Source organism: Balaenoptera ricei, chromosome 2, assembly GCF_028023285.1.
Source record: "Balaenoptera ricei isolate mBalRic1 chromosome 2, mBalRic1.hap2, whole genome shotgun sequence".
Lineage (NCBI taxonomy): Eukaryota > Metazoa > Chordata > Mammalia > Artiodactyla > Balaenopteridae > Balaenoptera > Balaenoptera ricei.
Genome location: NC_082640.1, coordinates 153,937,643 through 153,958,079, shown reverse-complemented (window position 1 = coordinate 153,958,079; position 20,437 = coordinate 153,937,643). Strand labels below are relative to the sequence as shown.

The 20,437-nt window shown below is 51.7% G+C and overlaps 1 protein-coding gene across 2 annotated transcripts in view; it reads right to left on the bottom strand.

The window, feature by feature from the left end:
• Positions 1-20,437, bottom strand: part of PLEKHH1 (pleckstrin homology, MyTH4 and FERM domain containing H1) — a 51,652-nt gene continuing 31,215 nt past the window's right edge. The window contains exons 9-29 of one of the 2 annotated variants that reach the window (XM_059914481.1): positions 20,001-20,092; positions 17,446-17,596; positions 17,145-17,287; positions 16,068-16,178; positions 15,067-15,153; positions 14,540-14,701; positions 13,466-13,546; positions 12,929-13,111; positions 12,426-12,534; positions 11,504-11,616; positions 10,705-10,881; positions 10,258-10,355; positions 9,566-9,743; positions 8,868-9,023; positions 7,717-7,817; positions 6,798-6,939; positions 5,513-5,655; positions 5,266-5,395; positions 3,636-3,722; positions 3,191-3,337; positions 1-2,241 (exon numbers count right to left, since the gene is read on the bottom strand). In XM_059914481.1, the coding sequence (XP_059770464.1) occupies positions 2,080-2,241; positions 3,191-3,337; positions 3,636-3,722; positions 5,266-5,395; positions 5,513-5,655; positions 6,798-6,939; positions 7,717-7,817; positions 8,868-9,023; positions 9,566-9,743; positions 10,258-10,355; positions 10,705-10,881; positions 11,504-11,616; positions 12,426-12,534; positions 12,929-13,111; positions 13,466-13,546; positions 14,540-14,701; positions 15,067-15,153; positions 16,068-16,178; positions 17,145-17,287; positions 17,446-17,596; positions 20,001-20,092 (2,753 nt within the window). In that variant the 3' untranslated portion in view covers positions 1-2,079. Of the gene's footprint in view, positions 2,242-3,190; positions 3,338-3,635; positions 3,723-5,265; positions 5,396-5,512; positions 5,656-6,797; positions 6,940-7,716; positions 7,818-8,428; positions 8,737-8,867; positions 9,024-9,565; positions 9,744-10,257; positions 10,356-10,704; positions 10,882-11,503; positions 11,617-12,425; positions 12,535-12,928; positions 13,112-13,465; positions 13,547-14,539; positions 14,702-15,066; positions 15,154-16,067; positions 16,179-17,144; positions 17,288-17,445; positions 17,597-20,000; positions 20,093-20,437 lie in introns of those variants that run through there. The other variant, XR_009500940.1, reaches the window with a different exon arrangement.

The following is a 20,437-nucleotide window of genomic DNA, read 5'->3' as shown; positions in this document are numbered from 1 at the left end:
TTGGTTCAGACAGCCGCTTTTTATTGACAAACAAACACAATCACGGCATTTCAGTCACGGGTGTCAAGCACATTAATACTCTTGTTAGTCAGCATTGTCTATGGTTTCAAAAACTTCTTTTGCCAAGAGGGATGAGATAAAAGGCCAGACAGAAGTTTGACTTTGCTTTCCAGACATGTTAAAGAAGGATAAACATACATACTATAGAAGCCTTTGTTTATAAGGCAGTTTCTTCTATATAAAATTAATAAACTAAGGGAGGATTCCTGAAGGGTTGGGAAGAAGACAGGGCGGGGGAAATAGCTTGACCCCCAAATTCAGTATGAACACAGCTCCATTCTTGCTTACTTTTTCTTTGGGATTTTTTTTTTTTTTTTTAACTCCTGGCTAGATGATAATGCCTTATTTGCCTTAGAGACACTCAAGATATTACAAAACCAGAGCTGTAACTTCTGCCTTTTACACCAGCCCTGGAGGGGTTATTCAGGAGCCTGCGGGACATGTGACATGTGACTTGTTCGAGGTAGAAATGTCTCAGCTAAATCCCAAATGCTGGGGGAAAGGCAGGAACAGAAATGGGAGGCAGCTATAAAATTGCCAGCCTGGCAAAGTCAAGTTCATTTAAAAAAGGCAGACACTCTGCTGTGCTGCTTTTTTCATCATGCTTGTCAGTTTAATGGGTGAGAGAGGGGAAGCTTACGGCAGCTGAGGTGTTCAGATAAACTAGTTCCAGCCTTGCAGTTTTCACAGTGTGCAACACACACACACTTTGCTGGGGTTAAAGGCTTGGTTCTTGGATGCTATTGCTAAATCCATATAGTTTGTTCGGCACTTTATCGAAAAATGATAAGACTGCCTTAGAGCTATGAAATAAAACTCAGTTTCTTCAATGTTGGAAATCAGAGTATAAATGAACTCTTTCGTCTTTTTTTTTTTTTTTTTCCTGTTAAGGGAGGGCGGAGACAAGATCATCTCTGCATCCAACAGAAGGTCTCACTCGGGGATGGGGGGATATTGGCATCGTCAGGAAGGCAAAAGGTGAAAGATACTTTCAATTTCTTTAACCTGATGTTCTCAGGCTAGGACAGATAACACATATGTGTGTCTGCCCTCAAACTAATTCCCAGCGTAAGTTCGCCAGAAGTCTTAAGGAGCAAATCCAGGCCCGCGAGCCTGCAGGGGGTCTTCTGTTTCTGACTCATCTTTGGTGGCCTCACAGAGCAGCAAAAAGCAGAATGCATTTGCTTGGTCTTTCAAAGAGGAGGGGGACAAGCGACGACCACCTTCTCCTACAGTAGTAAGCACAGCCTTCACTGAGCCCTGTCCAGTTGTTAAAATGAGACAGGGAGCGGTCAGGTTGGACCTAGCCCCTGCCCTTGCCTGTACCCAGTTGGGCTGACGGTCCAGTGTGAGGGAGAACAGCTTCAGTCTCGGGAATAGCGCTTTGTCCTGCAGAGACAGGTGCCGCTGCCCCAGAAGGGCACCGCCGATGCCTCCTTGTTCTCACCAGGGGAAGGGGAAAGGTGAGTCTCCTCCTTTTTCTCCAGCCCTGCCAACACCTTTCCCATATGGGAAAGGAAGTCCAGTCTTAGTGAGTTCTAAGCTTTTGTTGGAGTTCAGGTGAATTGGAAATTCTAGTCCTCTCCTATTCAGGGATGTCGGGAAAACTTCAAGTATAAATCCCTGCATGAGGACCATACACAACATAAACATATTAGTCTCCCTGAGAGTAGCAGTGCAGGAAATTCTGACTTACAGCACTGATGCCCTCAGTAACCAGTAACAGTGGGCCATCCCTATCTGTGTCTAGAATCGGGCAGCATCCAGAGCTCAGTATTCTTGTGAAAAAAAAAAGAGTGGTTTTTATACTGGGTCTGGATTTTTAAAGGTTGGCCCTGAAACATTATAAGGCACCTAGAGAGTAAAGGCTTCATGGACACTGAAATACACATTTCACAGAACAACTGGGGCAGGCTGCAGGGGGCTGTTAGACCCATCCCAGTGGTATCGCACCTGAGGATACACCTCTCTAATCCCAGAGGCACCAGGTGGTGGTGGGGAAAGGGGTAGGAGAAATATTCACAGCAACGTTGGCCCCTTGGCAGCACATGGAACAGAAGCAAAGAACTGTCGTCCATCCAGTTCCCATGGCTGGCAGGCAGCAGGCGTGTTGGGGGGCGGGTCCACAGCTGTGGAGCAGTGGTTCATGTAGCTGGCCATGATGAAGGTCACCTCTGCAATCTAAGGAGAGAAGGAGAAACAAAGGAATTGAACACTGGCTTTGGCTTGAATCCTGGCTCTCTCACTCACTAGCTGTTGCACTGGTTATATAAGCTTCCTGGGCTTCAGTTTGTCCCTTAAATTAAAATACCCACCCGGGAGGAAGTGTCCAAAGGGGATCGTTCCTGTGAGGCTCGGAGGCCTAGTGAAATAGGCGTCTGGAGGTCCTGAGGTGCCCAGTACCTCCTGAGGACAGGAGGACCAACATTCCGCCCTGGTTGTCTCCAAGGCAAGGCAAGGCAGCCTCCCTGGAGGAAAGGATCTGTATATCCTCTCCTTTGGCAGGGACAGCATTGAAAGGAGGAGGTGGTTAGGCAAACTCCAGCTTTAGGGTTAAAACAACAGGGTTTCCAGTTGCTCAGAAGGGAGCCAGGAACTATAAATCAGAACTTTGGTTTCAGAGTCTCTGCAGTTGTTATTTTTGCATCAACATTTCCTGTACTGAGTAGGAACAAGGCCCTTAAAGTGAACAGTTCCTAGGACCTCCTTCAAGACCCCAGGGAAGGGGGAGCATGTTCAGACTGTCCCACTTGTGACCAGTGCCGGAACAGCAGAGCCCAAGGCAAGGTGAGAACACTTGGGCCTGCTGCAAGGACGAGAGCAGCAAGAGGGCCCCCATTCAAGCCTGTCCGGTGCTGTGGCTGACAGAACAGAGGAGGGTAACGTGAGGAGCGCAGAGTAGCTGGACCAGAGTGAGTTTCTTCTCCCGCCAGCCCCTCCACCTGCCACCTCAGCTGTGACCGCAGAGACGCCACCTGAACCCTCTGGGGTACTGATGATAGGGCCAAAAGTTTCATTTGGGGCAGGGCCCTTCTAGAGTACTGTCATAACCCCAGTTTCCTTTCTAAGCTCCGAGCCCATCTCATCAGACCACAGCAGGGTAACATGTTTTAGCAGCTTCCAGACCCACCTTGGGAGCAGCCATCCGGAAGATCAACTTCTCAATGTGGCCTTTTCCAGAGCTCTGGTCTGAAATGGATCTAATCACAAGCATGAAGTCATCCCGGTAGCCACCAAAGGTCATCACTGAAGAGTAGGGATAAGTGACGTGCACTTGCTGTGGGGAAAGATCCAGTTAGTTCTGGAAAAACTTTCCACCTGCCTCCTGAGCTAGGAGCCAGCATGCCCAGTCTCTTCCAGACCAGGAAGGGAGAAGTCTGAAGTGGTCACACTTTGGAGATCTACATTTTGAATGTCTACAAGCTGTGTCTAGACTAGAGGACAGCGGTACTTGGGCAGGGGGTGGGGGAAGGAAAACCGTGGTCACTTAGCTCAGCCCTTTGAGTCCAGAGAGAAGAAGAAAAGACTGTTCAGGAGAAGGAGGGGTCAGGAAGCCAGCCCTCATCCTCCCGTACCATAGTGTTGTGGTCCAGAATGCTGACACCATCCTCATTCACGGCAATCCACACCAGGCTGTTCTCCTTGGAAGACAGCTGTGCAGGCTGGGGGAACAGGAAAATCTCATCAGACATCCACAGCTAGGGATTCTGAACCACTAGAGCTTTCTGAGGAAGAAGGCACATCCAGGGATCTGCTAGGCAGTGATTTCCAACTTTTTTCTTTTGGAAAACGTAGAAGATGGTATTTGTACATCATGCTGGAGTAAACAGGCTGCTCGTGGCAGGAGGCACCTGGCTCGGGGCTCTGGCCACCTACTAACAACCCCGAGTATCACTTTCTTGTAGTACCTATAGCCCATCCTGCCATGGTACAGAACACAGTACACTTTGTTCCTGTTCCAGAACAGAGGCCAGCCCTGGCTGTTCTGTCACAGGCATGGAGAACAGGCTGTTTTTTCCTGGCTTTCAGAAACTGACAGCATTCCACCCACAGGCCCTCCTAAGTGCAAGCTGCATCTTGCTTCAACCAATTTCCTAGGGACTATAAAATAATTAGGAAAACAATAATGCAAGGGCTTTAGGCCCTACCAGGGAGAAAAATGACTGTTTGGTGGATAAGTCCTAGAATGACTAATTTTCACTGCCAGGGCTGCAGTAGGGCAATCTAGATTTCCTCTCTCTTCTACCCTGGGGAGGCTAGGGAGAGAGATGGACATGTCCCTTTTTTCAGGAGCTTCTTCCAACCTTCCAGACTAAGTGGGTCCCCATGTTATATGCCTTTATAACACCCCTGTACTTTTCCTTCATGGCACTTGTGACAGCTTGTAAAAAAATTATATATATTTTATATGTACATATATTTAGAAAGAGAAAGTGTATGTGTGATTATTTGATTAGTGTGTACCTCCCCCACTAGATGGGAAGCTCCATGAAGGCGAGGACATGTCTGATTTGCTCACCTCTTGTCACCTCAGACAACTAGCACAATGCCTGAAATATAGTAGGAGCTCAACAATTCTTTGTTGAATGAATGAGTGAATGTCTGTTGTCTAATCTGTATCCTCAGTGAACAGGATCATGATCCAACTTCGAGCATAGGACACTCTGTGTGATTACGTACGAAGTTTCATGCACACCAGATACCCAGTGAAGAAAAGTTGCAGCTGAAATTACTTTTGGCCACCTGGCCTTCAAGCAGGAGAAATTAACTGGTGCCTGAGTAGTCAGATCCCTCTGTGGCTGCACCAGGTCAGCAGAGATGTATTTGTTTAGGTTACACGTTGTTCTTTCAAACTTCTTTTAAAATAAAAACATTCTCAAGAGGAACATCATATCAAGTCTGAACTGTGTTGTGAATTAGTTGACCCTATCTTTTTTTTCAAGGGTAGGATTGGGAAAGAAGTCAATAAAGGAAAGTTAAGGATCACCCAGAAATAACCCTGGCCCGAAAGCAATGAGTCACAACTGCTCTGGACCAGGAAAAGCTGGAGTAGGCAAGAAATGGGTGGAAAGATAGTGACCCCTAGTGGTTGCGGGTGGGCGCTGCAGACTGAACTGGCTCAAACCTGACCGAATCCAGGAGAAACTTAGGGAGCTCCTGAGGGTGTGGTAACCACTCCTTCTGCTGGAAACCACCCACACTTACCTGAGCAGCAAAGAGCTTAGCACCAAAGAGGGGCCATTTCCGGGCCACTGTCAGGTAGATGCGGATGCACTCAGGAGAGGAGCAGCCTTGCAGTGCTGCCCACTTTGTGGTCAGCTGATCTGCCAGGTGCCTGGTTTAGATGGATGGAGAGATATGGTGCCATGTTTCTGTTGCAGCTCTGAGGTTTTCCCCAACTCTACAGCCCATGCCTCCCTACGGTGACTCCCTGCAAGACCTTGCAGCCTACCTCAGCTGTTCCAGGGGGGCCCCGTGTCTGTAGCGCCTTGGGTAGAACCTGTCTAGGACCTGCTGGAGGTGATGCAGAGCCTTGGCAGGGGGTGTGCCCCCAGGTCCTGGCAGGATGGGCTTCTCCAAGTCCCCATACTCTACCTGTGGTAGAAGCACACAGAGGGACAAATCAGGAATTTGGATGTGAATGGGGTGGGGGCCTGCTGAGAGAGGTGAAATCATTTCATTCCTTTATTGGTGAGGTGTGAATGGATGTGAAAAAACACTTCTTGTGAACAGACAGACCCTTTATCTCAAGTTTCACAGACACTAGAGAAACAGCCTTAGGGTCCTAGAATATTAGAGATTGTCTAGATCAACTCTCCTTTTGCAGCTGAGGTCAAGTGCCTTATCCAAAGACACAGTTAATTAGTGGCAGACAAGGGAAAACACTATAGAAATTCTGGCTTCTAATCCAAAAATATGGGATACAGGATTGAAGATGCTACAGATCCTTCAGTAGAGCTGACTGTTCCAAATGTGGCCATTAGAGTCAGATACTTGGCTCAAATCCCAGCTCTGCCATTTACCAGCTCTGAAACCATGATCAGGTTAAACTCTGTGAGCTTCAGTTTACTCATCTATAAAGTGGGGGTGAGAACTAAATAGGGTACTACATATAAAATGTTTTGCACAGGGCTCTCTACAGCATACTCAATACATGTTTATTGTATTAAAGGCCAACTGTTATTATTTCCCCCTCCTCTCCAGCATGTAGATCCAGACTCTTTCTTATGGGAACCATGAAGGTATCCCAGATTCCTTTGGCAAGACAGCCTCCTAAAGGTAATAGGGAGAAGAGTCAAAGTCTGAATGTGTGTTCCTTTTCCTAGTTCTCATTACAATGTTTGACAGCTGTAAGTACACACTTAACCACATACATTATATGACATACATTATCTAGGAATTATACTTAGTACAACCCTGTAGGGGCAGGCAGGGATGTATTTTTGTTTTTGGTATACGAAAAAGGGAACTACAGCATAGACAAGTGAGGTGACTTAGCCAAGATCTCATAGCGGGAAGGTGGCTAGGATTCAAACCCAGGCCCCTGGTTTCCACGCCCAGAGTTCTGCACGTAGCCTGGATCTGCAGTGAGGCACTCTGCTGGGTAAGGAGTCAGCAAGGCCGCCCTCTCTGGCACCTCAGGACTCGCAGAATCTCCTGTTTCCGCCTGTGTGGTGCATTCCACCTGTGAGTCCAAGACGTCTCCTGACCCTCCTGGGGTCTGGACAGAACCTTACCTGGGCCATCAGTGCAGCCATCTCCAGAGCCAGCTCCTTGTTGACAGGAAACCTCCCTGCCACTATCTCTGCGCTAGTTTGGGAGGCAAGCAGCAGGCGCTCTCGCTCTGTCTCCCCTTTGACTTGACTCCGAAAGTACAGCCTACAGGGGAGAGAGTGAGAAGCCAGGGCTCAGCTGGGATCCCAAACAGATGAAGCTGTCTCTGCATCTGTTTATCTTGATTTCCAAAGAAAGAAAGAAACTACTCTTTTTATACCATTTGTGAGCCTGTTTTCCACTGCCTCCAGAAAAACTTAACCAAGCATGACACAGAGCAGATAGAGGGCCATCAGGTCCCACAGCACCAGTAGCACGTGGTCAGTTCTGAATTCACTGTTAAGACTTACTGGATTTGGTGGGGGGAATCTGGTACCTGGAATCATAGCTTATTAGGAAACTGAATGAGTTAAGATTCCAAGAGACTAATGGAAATCATCTGCCTGGAGACATACTGGGATGGAATTTTCTTAGTCAAATTGGTATTAAGTCAGGATTTCTCCTTCTGTATTTCCTGGAATTGGTATAGGAGCAATTTATTCTTTAGTCTTAAATATCTAGTGCTCGGACAAAATCTTCCTCTCCTGATGTAACACATGCAGCCACCTGAGGAAGTTGGTCTGTTTCGGGGGCAGGGGTGTGTGTGTGTGTGTGTGCGTGCATGTGTGAGTGTGCAGACACAGTACAGGGACGCAGAGCCTGAGCTGTCCAGGGCCTCACAGAGGCCAGCAGAGCCAGCCTGGGCCTCCAGCTACTGACCAGCGGGCAGTGTTATATCTCTGGGCGCCCTGCCTGTGCAGGACAGGCCTCCAGCTGGGGGAGTGATGAGTTGCACCCCAGCGGCAGCCCTCATGCTTGGTCCCCCTTGGCGGTGCCCAGGACCTGTTCTTGTACATCAGCTTCACGACACGTGTGCCACCCTCAGACTTTCCGGAGTGCAGCTCCTTCAGGGCTTGTTCCCACTTGGAGATGGCATCGCAGATCTGCACGAGGCAAAAGAGGAAAGTCAGAAAAGCCCCTGATGAAGGGAACAAGGTCCAGTCAGGGCTGGACTCGGGCAGAGCAGCGGGGCAGCGTTGAACGACTGTCCTCCATCAGGAGGCTGACCCGCGGGGCCTCCTGCTCCCAGGACCCAGGGTGCCTGTGGCTTTCTCACAGACAGAGGTGTAGCTCTGAGCATGGCGTGGGCAGCAAACCATGGAATGCTGCCGCCATTGCCTGGACATCTGAGGCGGCCTCCCAGAGGCTAGGCAGGCCCCAGTTCAAAACCACGGCCCCTTATCACCGGCTCCACTTCCCTCCCACCAACCGCCATTCTCTTCAACAAATATAACCGGAGGCCTACTGTGTAACAAAGCCTTACAGATGCCCGGGCATAGTTTTTCCAGGCAATGGTAAAAGACAATAGGAGTCTTTGCCCTGTCACCATAAAGAAAGCAGAAACTGCAGCCAAAACCCTCATCCTCATCAAGTGCTCCAGCACATCCCACAAACACCCAGCATGCCCCGCGGTTCTAACCCCAGACCCTAATGCAACACAGGGCTCGAATCCCACTCAAGGGCCTTTACGCACAGAAGTACCACAAGGATCTACCTCTTTAAAGTTGGTGGAACCTGTAAGCACAGCATGGGCCCTGGCAGACTGGGTAAGAGTGAGCTGCCAGCGTACAACACGACATCTGCTGGGTCCAGGCGTACAGTTGTCCGTCTACGCACGTGTGTACGAAACTGGCAGCAGGCTCCGCCCGGGGGGCGCTGCTGCTGAGAAGTGCCTCCCTGTCCTTCCTACCCTGAGCTGGGAAGCGGCTTTTCTTCTGGAAGCTGAACAGCCTCTCGAGGGAGGGAGGGAGGGATGTGGAGATCTTCTCTCCAGAGACAAGGGCACAGACGACTTTTCTCTGCCTATATGGGCACATTTTAAGATGGCACAGAAATGCTGGCCTCGGGCTCAGCCCCAAACAGGCTGGGAACACAAAATCCTGAAGACCGAGGTGGCTCAGGAGGAAGCTCAGTCGGCTTATGGGGACCATCACCTTGACGCGCCCCTGCAGGCAGTGTTCCAGGTCCCTGCCAGAAGGGTCGTCCGTGAAGAGGGCGAAGCCAGAATGGGAGGACTTCCTCATGCCCGTCTCCTGGTTCAGCCGCTGGAGGAACTCGTCAACTGTGGAGGAGCCGTCAAAACCGACCACCTGCGGGAGAGGGGACCTCCTGAGAGGGGCCCACGGGGGCTAGTGGAGGGGTCAGGGCCCGGGAGGTGGAAAGGCATGGCTGAAAGGAGCAAGGGTGACGGCAGAGGCCAAAGAAAGCTGGTTTCCACGTGCAGAGGGCTAGTGCTTAAGGGAGGAGCCCGCCCACCGTAAACTGAAGTCCCACATAAGCTCCGTTCCTCCTTTGCTGTCACTCTTTGGGAGGCCCTTTCCCATGCCACTTTCTTGGTCAGTGTGTCAGCTTCCCTGTTCACGTAGTGGGTTCAAAAGATCCTCTTCCCAGGCCCCAAAGAGTGAAGCACTTTTGTGATTCAAGCTCTGTACTCCCTCCACACTGGCACGAATGGCCCCCCTCGCCCCCTGCACCCCAGGCCCATCCTTTGGCTGGTTTGCCTGTTAAGATCTGCTGGGCCTAAGGAGGCTTAGCACCCACTGGCCCAAAGGTGTTCTCCTCTGGGATGGCAATACGAGAAGACTCAGCACAGGGAGCGCGGCAGCCTTGTCACCTGTAGGTCCCTTGTCACCTGGTAAGTCCCGTTGGCGAAGTGCACGGGGATGCTGAAGGGCAAGGAGTGGTGGAAGGGGTTCCGCAGCAGGATGGACACCACCTCCATGCGCGACGGCCTGGCCTCCCGCTCCCCAGTCTGCAGCGTCCGCTCCACTGCCCGCTGGCAGTACGTGGCGTACTGGCCCGTCTCATTTCTAAAAAGACAGGTGAAGGAAGAAAGGAAAACCGGGGAATCCACTCATCCCTACCACCTTGACAGCCTGGTTCCCTACCTACATGTAACCTATAGGACCAAACCTGCAGCTGGAAGGCTGTGACACGAGCCCCAAAGACTGGTCTGGGGTGTTAATTTGTCATTCGGGGCCTATTTTGCTGCAGGTTGCTGGCACAGATATTTTCTGCAGAAGCCAGAAAACATGGCAACAGAGAATGCAAATCTGGGGATGATTTGGGGGCACTGTAGCTCCACATGAGAGCCCCCACTAAATACCCACACACACGTGGATTGGTGTGCAGAGCGTGCCCAGATTTCCGCGTGCCCAGATCTCCACGTGCCTATCTGCGTACATGGTGATGGGCAAAGTCTACATGACCACTGTGCAAATCCCAGAGGGCGGGGCGATCCGATCCATCCTAGTCTCCCCTGCGTCCCTCCGGATCATGCCAGTCGGTAGTGCCAGAGTGGCAGAGGAAACGACATGCACTCACCGGGGATCTGCGTGGCGCTGGAGCTGCTGTTTGACGTACCAGAGGAAGTGGTGCTGAGGCAGGAAAAGTGGGGCACACAGAGCCAGGAGCTGCCAGCACTGCCGGGGGGAACAAGTAATGTGGGCTGAGCGCTGGGTCCGCCATGCCACCGCCTTCGCAGTCCTGAGCTACAGAGCCTTCACCACCCTCTCCGAACCGCAGCCCCCAGCCTTCTGCAGGCACCAGGATGGCCAGCCTGGCCGGGCTTTGTGCAGAACCGCAATCACACAATCTGACTGTGTGCAGACATCCAGAAGGGGCACAGAGAGGGCAGCGGGACCCGGGCAGCTTTGAGCACGGAAGCCGCCTGCTGGCTGCCAGGCTCGGTCACCTCCTTCCACCTTTCCCACGTCCTGGGCAGCCCTGGCCAACGGCTCCCCTCGGCTGTTCTGCCCCAGGGACGCCCACCTGCATGAGGGAGCACTTCTGTGGCGGGCGGCAGCTGGTCTGCTTCATGAGCTGGCAGTACAGCTCGCTCTGCAGCTCGGGGTGAACGAGGCAGACCTGCAGCGCGGTCTGGGCCAGGGACACGTGGTAGTCCACCGAGGCCGCTTCCACGGGCACGTTGATGAAGAGTTGGCACGACTGCAGGGAAATGACAGTGGGCACAGGTAGACTGACAGCCCCCTGATTATCGTCCTCTGTGACAGGGGACAGACTGGGCCGTCCCCCCCAGGGCTCAAGGAAGGCTCCGGTTCACTGCAGACTGCCCTTTCTAGGAGGGAGCATCGTTACTGCTCGAGAATGTCTACGCTTACCGAGAATGCTACTTTGGGATAGGATCTTTCCTTTAAATGTTTCCATTACATAAGCAAGACATATTCATTTTTTAAAAAGATAGACTATCCAGAGGGGAACAAAGAATATTCTAAAATAGGCCAGAATCTCTCAGGTCCAGAAGCAACATCAACCTGCCCCCTCCCGCTGTTCACTGCAGGAGGAGGGCAGCTCTTCGCTAGTGCTCCCCAGGGGCCCGTGAATGAAGTCCTAGAGCTTCCAGCCTCCCTGCCAGAAAGGACATGATCGGAGCCCTGAGGGACTTTCTTTCCCTTCCTCTTCAGATCCCTCCGGGAGCTCCCCCCTAAACTGCACAGGTCTTCTCCACCCCGGCATCACCGTGGTGGGAAGCACTGCTCTGGGCAGAGCCTGGGCACAGGGCAAGGGTGCCGCCAACAGTCCGTGGGCCTGGGCTCAGCCCCCACTTTACCTTGAAGAGCTTGACAGCCTCCGTCTGCAGGGCCTCGGAGGGCAGGGTGGTGAGGGAGGTGTACAGCCCGTCTTTGCTGTAGCACAGCATGGGGTGCCTCCAGAGGGGGGAATCTGCCCGGAGCACAGCACCAGAGAGCAGTGGCCATTACCACTGAGGAGGGAACTCGCCTCCCCCGCACCCCGACCCTGATCTCTGGGGAAGACAGTGCTTTCACAGTCGGGACACATGAGCTGTGCTGGATTTATATCCACAGAGTGTGGGCTGTGCACTGCATTTATTCAGCACACTCACAAGCATGGCTTACAGGAAGGCGGCTACTGCTTTGCTCGTGGGGCTGCAATAGGGGTGAACGTCCAGTGCAAGGCGTGGACATCGGAGTGCAAGCGTGCGTGTGCAGGGGAGGGCCTCTCCCTGCAGCGCTAGGTCTGGATAGAGGAGCGTATATCAGCCTGGAACAAACAAGCCTCGGAGCAGCAGTAAAGCAGTGTGTGTTCTGGGTGCCCTTGGATCCTCAGGGTCCTGAGAATCGGTAGCAAAATAAAGACCCCAAAATGCCCCAGGCTTAGTTAGCCTGGTCCTAACTTGGGCTTCATTTATTAACAAACTCTAACTATAGATTAACCAGCCGCCTTCTTTCCTCAACCGTCTGCCCAGCCAGCAAGGTTGCAGTGAACAAAGTAAAACATTGACCAAGTCACCGGAAAGTCTGCTCCCCACACAACTCTCCCAGATACTGAGTGGTCTCCTCAGTATCCTCTCCAGAAACAGGGGTCCTGGAGCTCGGGACGGGAATGCCCTTGTGTGGCTTAGAAGGTTTCCAAACAGCTTCCGGGTACAGTAGTGCTTTCTTTGGGTTCCTGACCAACAGTTACCCAGCCGCCCCCCTCCAACCCAGCAGTGATGGCCACCCTCGCCTTACCTGGGTCTCCCTCACCGTCCATCAGCTTTCCAATGAGCTGCTCATAGGCAGTGCCCACCTTGGCACTGCTGCCACCTGCAGCCACTGTGAGGTGGTAAAGCCACGTATCCTGGAAGAGGATGGAAAGCCACCTGATGGGGCTGGGCTGGGGAAGAATGGAGGCAAGAGCTCCAAGGGAGCCTCCCCGAAGGGGCCAAGCCCAGGGTGAGGGTCAGCCTGTCTGGTTGGCACAAGTCAAGGCCACCAGTGCCTAAGAGGAAAGACTTGGGATCGGCTGAATGTGAACCCAAGTTCCTAAGCTTGTGGTTCCCTCCATCTCATGGCCCCAGTGAAGAGATGTTGGTCACTGGGAATGGATTCAATACAAGGAATATTCAGGAAATACTAGTTGCCAAAATGTCCAGGAGGGAAATAGATTCGAATTTGGGGAAGCTCAGAAGAGAGAAGGAAGGTGAGAATCAAAGGTCCAAGCTTTGCCATGGAGGCCCAGCCCCCTCCCTTACCTTTTCGTGCTTGGTGCCAATGAGGAGGTAGGTGGGGCTGTGCTCTGGGGGGTGGATCACAAGGGTGCAATGGGAGGAAAGCAACCGCCGGCTTCCTCCAGCCTCATAGTCCTCGTCTGAGTCACAGGATCGATCTACTTCCTCTATGCGTGCGTCCCGCACAGGCAGACGGCCCAGGGGTCGCTGTGGACACGAGCCTTCCGTGAATGGGAGGGCCAGCGGGGAACGGAGGAGTCTCCTCTCTCTGAACCCTCAGGCCTTGTAGGGCTGGGAATCAAGGACGTGGGTGGATGACAAGATGGGGAGGGGGAGACTACAGCTCCCTGGCTGAGGCGGGCTTGGAGAAGCACAGACAGACCACACAGGCAGGATCTGCGGACCATGCACACTGGTCACACACTCTAGAGGGATCTGGCCAGCCAGCTCTGTACTTGTTGTGGGGTTGGGTGGGGTAGAGGGTAAAGCTGGGGCCTTCCATAAGGACACGGAGCCACAGGAATGTGGTTTGGGGGAAGCTGTCGGGAGGCCAGGCAGTACCTTGTCCTCGTGGCTTCGATAGTAGTAGAAGGTTCTCCCAACGAGAGCACACCAGACCAGTTTGGAATGGCCATGCTTGACCTGTAGGCCAGAAATGAACCAGCATTATTAGAACCAGACGAACCCAGAATTAGATCCGGGACTGGCAAAGAGAAGCCACAGGGAGACAGATCTCAAAACCCCCGGTCCAACTCAGATCCTTTGGTCAATCCCAGGTCAAACTCAGATGCCACCCAGATTCTCTACTAATGGAACCAGCCCTTTCACAGCGAGGGTCCATGGTACCACACGACACCCCATCCGTCCTTGTGTGACCTGCCGTTAAAAGACTGACCAGGCCAACCAGATATCCTGTCCCAGGAATACGATCACGAGAAGAACTTGCTAGTCAGCAGAGGCTAGAGTCAGAAGGGAAGGGCCACAGTGGGCTGAAGCCCTTGGGCAAGTGTAATCATGAAGTGTAAGAAACACTGCACATGGGCAGAGGAGATGGCTGTGAACACAGACTGAACGGGGAAGCAGAGGCAGAGGCAGAGCCCCAAGCACTGAGCTTGCTCACACAATCATTCCTGACGGCATCCTGGCCTAGTTAACGCGCTTCCTTGTTAACTTCCCCTTTCTTGGGATTAACAGGTGCTTCTCAGCTCTCTGCAACCAGAAGAGCCCTAATTAAAACGTCTTTAGGGCAGCCTGAGATATTATAAGTCTTTGGCCACACCTGTCTCGCCGAGGTCACAGCTTCCCACTATTCACACTGAGCTGTGGTGGGTACGAGGCAGGGGTGGGTACGAGGTAGGGGTCATTCCTAGTGACCTCAGAATGGGTCCGAGACATTCCTTTCCCTCCTCTGTCTCGAGAATAGCTGCTGTTGTAACAACACTGACCCCTATTTTTCCAGACACTCATTCACCGTCACCTTGTGTGGTTCAGCCCACAGGTAATCAGTGTGAGGAGCCTCCTGGAGAAAGGAGCTGTGTATCAGGAGGAGACCCACCACCCCCAGCACTCACTCCTGGCTCCCCTGACTCTCAAGAGGAGCCCATCACATTCCTCCCCCACCAACCCCACCCATACCTTAGTCAGCCAGCCCTTCACAGCGGGCTTGGTGCCACCCTGAGGCAGGGCTGGAGGCCCAATGGCCTGGACCTTCAGCAGGCTCTGTAGGACACGGATCCACTCCTCCAGCAGGCTGGGGGAGTCTGCTGTCAGGTAATAGGTCTTCTTCTCAGAGATGAGCTGTGGAGAAGTGAGGGGTTGGGGATGGGGGCGGGGATGGGGAGCTAGGACGATGGAAGAACAGGAGCCTGGCTCTGAGGCGGCACAGATCTCTGACCCACCGGGTCTTCCTTCTTCCTGCCCTGGTACTCCCTCCCTCCCTTCTCCCCCTCCTCATCTTTGCCTCCATGTCTCTCCTACCTTCACTCCATCTCTCACATTCTGCCTCCTCTTCCTTCCTCAAACCCACAAATGAGGATCAGTGCAAACAGTGATGTAATGGCTTTCACACATGCTCATTCTGCCCCATCTTTGTTTCCATCCGAGCCATATCCAAACCCAGCACCTCTTCTATCTAAAGCACTAGCTGCTAGGAGCATGCTCACCTGGAATGTCTGTGCACCCTCCCCTCGAACAATTTGGCAACGGGAGTTCAGTTCCACTTGACCTTGAGGTTTCCGGATGACGTCACTCTGTAAAGAAAGGAATGGAGAGGAAAGAGGTTGGAGCCTTCCCAGAGCATGTCATTTCCCCTCAGATCTTACTCTAGGTCACAAAGGGGAAAGTGATTCCTAAGCTTTCCTGGGCTGTGGTATGATGGATAACTTGTTCTGGATCCTGGTTCTAACTAAATGGAGCAATGATTAGAGACATGGGTCCTCCTGATCCAGGCCTCAAAAAGTATAGATTGAGCCTTTAAAAACTGGGTGAGAAACCACCAGGTTATTCCTGAGCTATAAAGCCCTTAAATTCTTTCTACTACATATTTTACAGTGTTGCAAACAGGTGGCCTATATATATCACCATTACCCTCTCCAGTGCCACTGCAGACATAACTAATCAATCAGAGCATGCCTACTCATTGAGTGATACGGGACCTGAATCCCTCACGTGATGCTCAAGGTAGCCACTAACAATCAACTGGAGTTGCACAAGAGTCAGGCCTTTTTGCCTTCTTTAAAACATTAACATTGGTTCTCTAGGGAGGGCCTGTCAAACTAGGTCCCAACATCCTAAGGCTCCCTAATTCCAAACAGTATAGGAAGGAGATGGAGGAGGTGACAAGCTCGCCTGCTAGAACAGTCCTGATGATGTGAGGGCAGCCTAGGAATAGTTCATTGACAGGACTCGGCTTCTGAAGGAAGAAGGAGTCACCAAGCCAATTCATCTAGAAGTGCCCTTGACTGCTCAGTGCCTGATTTCACTGTGAGAACCGGTGACCAGCCTCATGGTCCCGTGTGGGGCTCAAAGCCTCAGGTGCGTGCCCAGGCTGCCTCTCCCTGCCTGCCAGACCTTCACCCTCTGCCCTGCTTCCAGCCCCTCTCATGCGGTTCTGGGGCTGGGGTGGGGTCCTTTTGCCTACTGTCCTGGGGAAGGAGGGTCTCACCGGAGACTTGTAGTACATGATCTGTCCCTGTCTCAGGACAAACCAGCGCCTCTTCCACGTCTTCACCCGGCTCCCCATTTTCAGGAGGTAGCCTGACTTCTCCAGTGACTCCTGCAAGAGTGGAAGGGTGTAGGGGGATGAGGGGTGGACAGAAGAGGGAAATCACTGGGGTTCCTGGACATCACACAGGCCAAAATAGCCCAGTTGAGTCACTGCTTTGTCATCAATTAAAAAAAATTACTGAGTATCTACTAGGTGTGTTTTCAGGGCACTGCCCTGCTAAGGGTGCAGAGAGGACTTATAAAGCATGGGTGGTCCTGCTGGCAGGGGGAGAAAGCACCTGACCCTGAGGAGGTGGTAGATCAGGGGCTGCACAAGCAAGAGGCTGGCCAGGGAAGGCTTCTGGCAAGAGCCAGACCTGAACTGACCTTGGAAGGAAATCAGCCTTTCCCTTGAAGACGAGCCCAGAGGAGGAAGAAGGCCATTCCAGGCAGCAGGAAAGGGCAAGAGAGGTTTGGGGAACATCAGCCAAACTGGGGTGGAGGGTTCGTGGAGGGGGAGATGAAGACAGGGCAGCACAGTGCTATGGAGCGAGGGCTGGGGAATGAGCCATCTGGATTTACCACTGGCTCTGGCGCATAACAGCATGCCTCTGAGCCTCAGGCTTCTCATCCACGAGATGGGGTAATAAGCCTCATTTGTGAGGACAAATGAGACAGTGCATACAAAGCCATGAGCACGGCGCCCGACACACTAAAAACTCAATAAATGTATTGTTAGCTCTCGGCATCCCAGGGTCAGTGTGGAGCTAAAACGAGGTAACGTGTGTAAACTCCTCCTGGGCCCCGTGGGCCATAGTGATGGGGTCTGTGTGTGCCTGGCCCCCAACTGCACACCCCCAGCCCACTCCCCATGCCCTCACATCATCAGTGGCAGCCCCCAGACTCCCGCCCTCCCTTCGCCAATCCCAGGGACCCCTCGCCTCATGCAGCTGCTGCTTGGGTCTTGTGCTGGAGGTCCGCTCCCACCCGGCCCTGCCTCGGCCCCATCGGGGCAGAGGCCAAGCTCCCAGCTCACCCCGCCTGGGCCCAGCCCGTCGGTGGAGTAGGATGAGGTGCGCTGTAGTTTGTGCTCAGGCTCTGAGTAGTCGCTGTCTAGGGAGCAGGCGTCCGGGGGGATGGCGTAGTCGCCCTCGGAGCTCAGCGAGGACATGGAGACGCCTGCCCAAAAGGAGGAGGAATCAAGGCCCAGGTCCACAGCCTCCTGGCTCACACATCCTGGGAGCTGCAGGGTCTTCCGCACCCACGTGGGACCGCCCATGGGAGGAGATGAAGGGCCCCTCATCGTTCCGCACCCCTCCCACCACCCTTCTCCATACCTCTCTTGATGGCCCGGGGGCTGCCCAGTCCACTGGTCTTCCTGGACTCAGAGCAGGGCACTGAAGTTCGGAAGCTCGCCTGGGAGCTGCAGTCATCATCGGACCCAGAGGACTCGTCCACAAAGGGCACAGTGCTGATCTGCGTGGCTTTCTGCAAGACAGGCCCCTCCCCACTGCAGCTAAGTCTGCAAGACAAGCCCCATCCCATCTGCACTTTCACTCCCGCTCCAAGTGCCTGGGGCATGGCCAACACAGCCTGTCTAGAGCATGGGAAGCCATCACCCAGCTGGGGCACCCAAAAGACAACTGTCCCTTCCCGACTCGACGACCTTACCCCTGTGTCCTCACCTCCATGCTTCTCTCTCCCTCACACACCATCATCCTCTGTGGTCCCCAGTGAAGCTGCCCCACCAGGGCTGAACACCTGGCCACTGAGACCCTTGCTCCCTGCCACTAGGGGGCCAGAAAACCATGCCACGGGGCCCAGTGTGAGACAGGAGCTTTAAAAGTGGGTGGGGATGACAAATTGAGAGATCACGGCAAAAATTTAAAAAGACCAATTACTTCAATATTGGGGAAACTGTGTGGAAAAGGGTACTCTATTTTATATAAAAGATTTATATAAAATCTTTTTAGAAGGTAATTTGGCACTACCTGTCAAAATTTAAAACATGCATATTATCTGCCCCTAAATTCCACCTCTAGAACTCTGTCCTACAGAAATATGCATATATAAGTGCATAGAGATGTATTTGCATGGTGATGTTCATTGCAACACTGATTTTACAGAAAAATAGAGACATGACCTACATTGTGAATCAGGGGAGGACAAGTTAAGGTAGTTATGGGGCATCTATACCAAGGGGTACTGGGAAGTCCTAAAAGGGGAGGCAAAGCTGTGCTGTGTGTGGAGGTGGGGCAGGAAGACCTGACACATGGCTGGGTGGACAAGCAAGGGGTAGACTGACACGTATGACATCATCCTCTTTGCGTGTGCGTGTGCGTGTGTGTAAGAGAGAATAAATTTGTAAATGCATTTGTAAATGCATCAGAGGGCATTACAGAATAAACACCAAACCATTAGTGAGAGTTGCCTCTGGGGTTAGGAATTAGGGAAAAGCAATGTAAGAGGAAATTTCACTTTTGGCTTTTTATCCTTCTACAAAAAGTTTTACAAAATGTTACTGTTATGATCTCAAAAAACATGTTGGGAATCTTGTTTTTTCCAGTTAATGTTGTAAAAACTAACAGGCAATCTCAGATTGGTGGGGAATTTCAGTCTTTCCCTAAGGTTTTCCAAAAAATCTGGCTAGAACCGGACAGGAAACTGACAGATCTTTTCAGAGGTGCCCATCTGAATTACCATCAGTCCCTCATCTCTTGGGGCATAATTAATGTGACTTATGAGTTCTTGTTAAAGATTATATGAAAGAAATCAGTTAAGTGCCATTTATCAACTGAACAGACCTAAGAAGAATGCAGTTTGGTCTTGTTTCTAATTGGCCAAATACAAGTTGGTGTCATAAGTCCAGGGCACAGTGAATTATGGGCAAAGCTGTCTTCCTTAAGCACCAACAAATTCAGAATAAAAGGTTTCAGTTGGAAAAAAAAAAAAAAAGCAGACCAAAAAGTATACGAAAACATCATGTTGCAGCTATATCTGATTTTTGTTAAAAAATATGTAGAGATGTTATGGGAATACATATGGGAATATATGACATAATACATAAAAAGTTCTGGAAGGAGCCCCACTGGCCTCCAGGATAGACATGTGAAAAGATGAGGAGGAGACGCAGAGCAGACATTGGTTTAACCTTTAACTTTTTACTTTGCCCATAATCATACTGATTCACATTATTGTAAATGTAGAATTTTTCTAATAAAAACCTAATAAAGATATTGAATCACTGTGTTGTGCACCAGGAACTAACATAGCATTGTAGGTCAATTATACTTCAAAAACAAAGAAACAAACTCAAAGAAAAAGAGATCAGATTTGTGGTTACTGAGGTGGGGGAGGAGGGGGAATTGGATAAAGGTGGTCAAAAGGTACAAGCTTCTAGTTATAAGATCACTAAGTACTAGGTATGTGATGCAGAATATGATAAATATAACTAACACTGCTGTATATTAATATATGAAGGTTGTTACGAGTAAATCCTAAGAGTTCTCATCACAAGGAAAAGGTTTTTTTCTATTTCTTGAATTCCGTATTTATATTAGATGATGGATGTTCACTAAACTTATTGTGGTCATCATTTCATGATGTGTGTAAGTCAAATCATTATACTGCACACCTTAAACTTAGGCAGTGCTGTATGTGAATTATATCTCAATAAAATGGGAAGAAAAAAATTAAAAATAAAGAGTTTTTAAAAAACCTAATAAAGATGAACAAAATAAATAGATATATGGGGGGCTGAGCTCCCTGCCCAGAGTTACGTGTGCGCAGACGCCTGCCCCTGGAGACCCACACCAGCCACTGCCTGCCGACACGGTGGTGGGGCAGTGGGTGCTGGGCGGGGACACCCCCTCCTCGGACAGCAGCCTCTTACCCCCTTCAAGGCTGTGTAGACCGGCACGGTGACGTTCTTGCAGACCAGGCCAGAGAAAGGCCCGGGGGATGCAAGGGCTGGAGGGCTTGAAGCTGGAGGGGTGGGAAAGAGGGATGAGGCTCACTCAGGTGGCAAAACCCAGGAAGCGGGGCAGGGGAGGCAGACACCTGAGCAGAGCGAGGAGGAGAGAGATCCGTGCAGACAGCATTCCCTGAAACAGCACTCTGGAGACAGACCGGGGGACAGATCTCAGGACGAGGGCCAAGGTCTTTTTCAGCCCCACTCTTGCCAAGGTGAGTTACAAGCCGTGTGACTATGGGGCGCTCGCATCACCGTGGGGACCGGGCGGCTGGCGACTCAGGAGCCGCACTCAGGTGGGGATGCGGCTCCTTCAGGGGGTTATCTAAATCAAGGCACCGGGGGCCCCTTCGGCCACA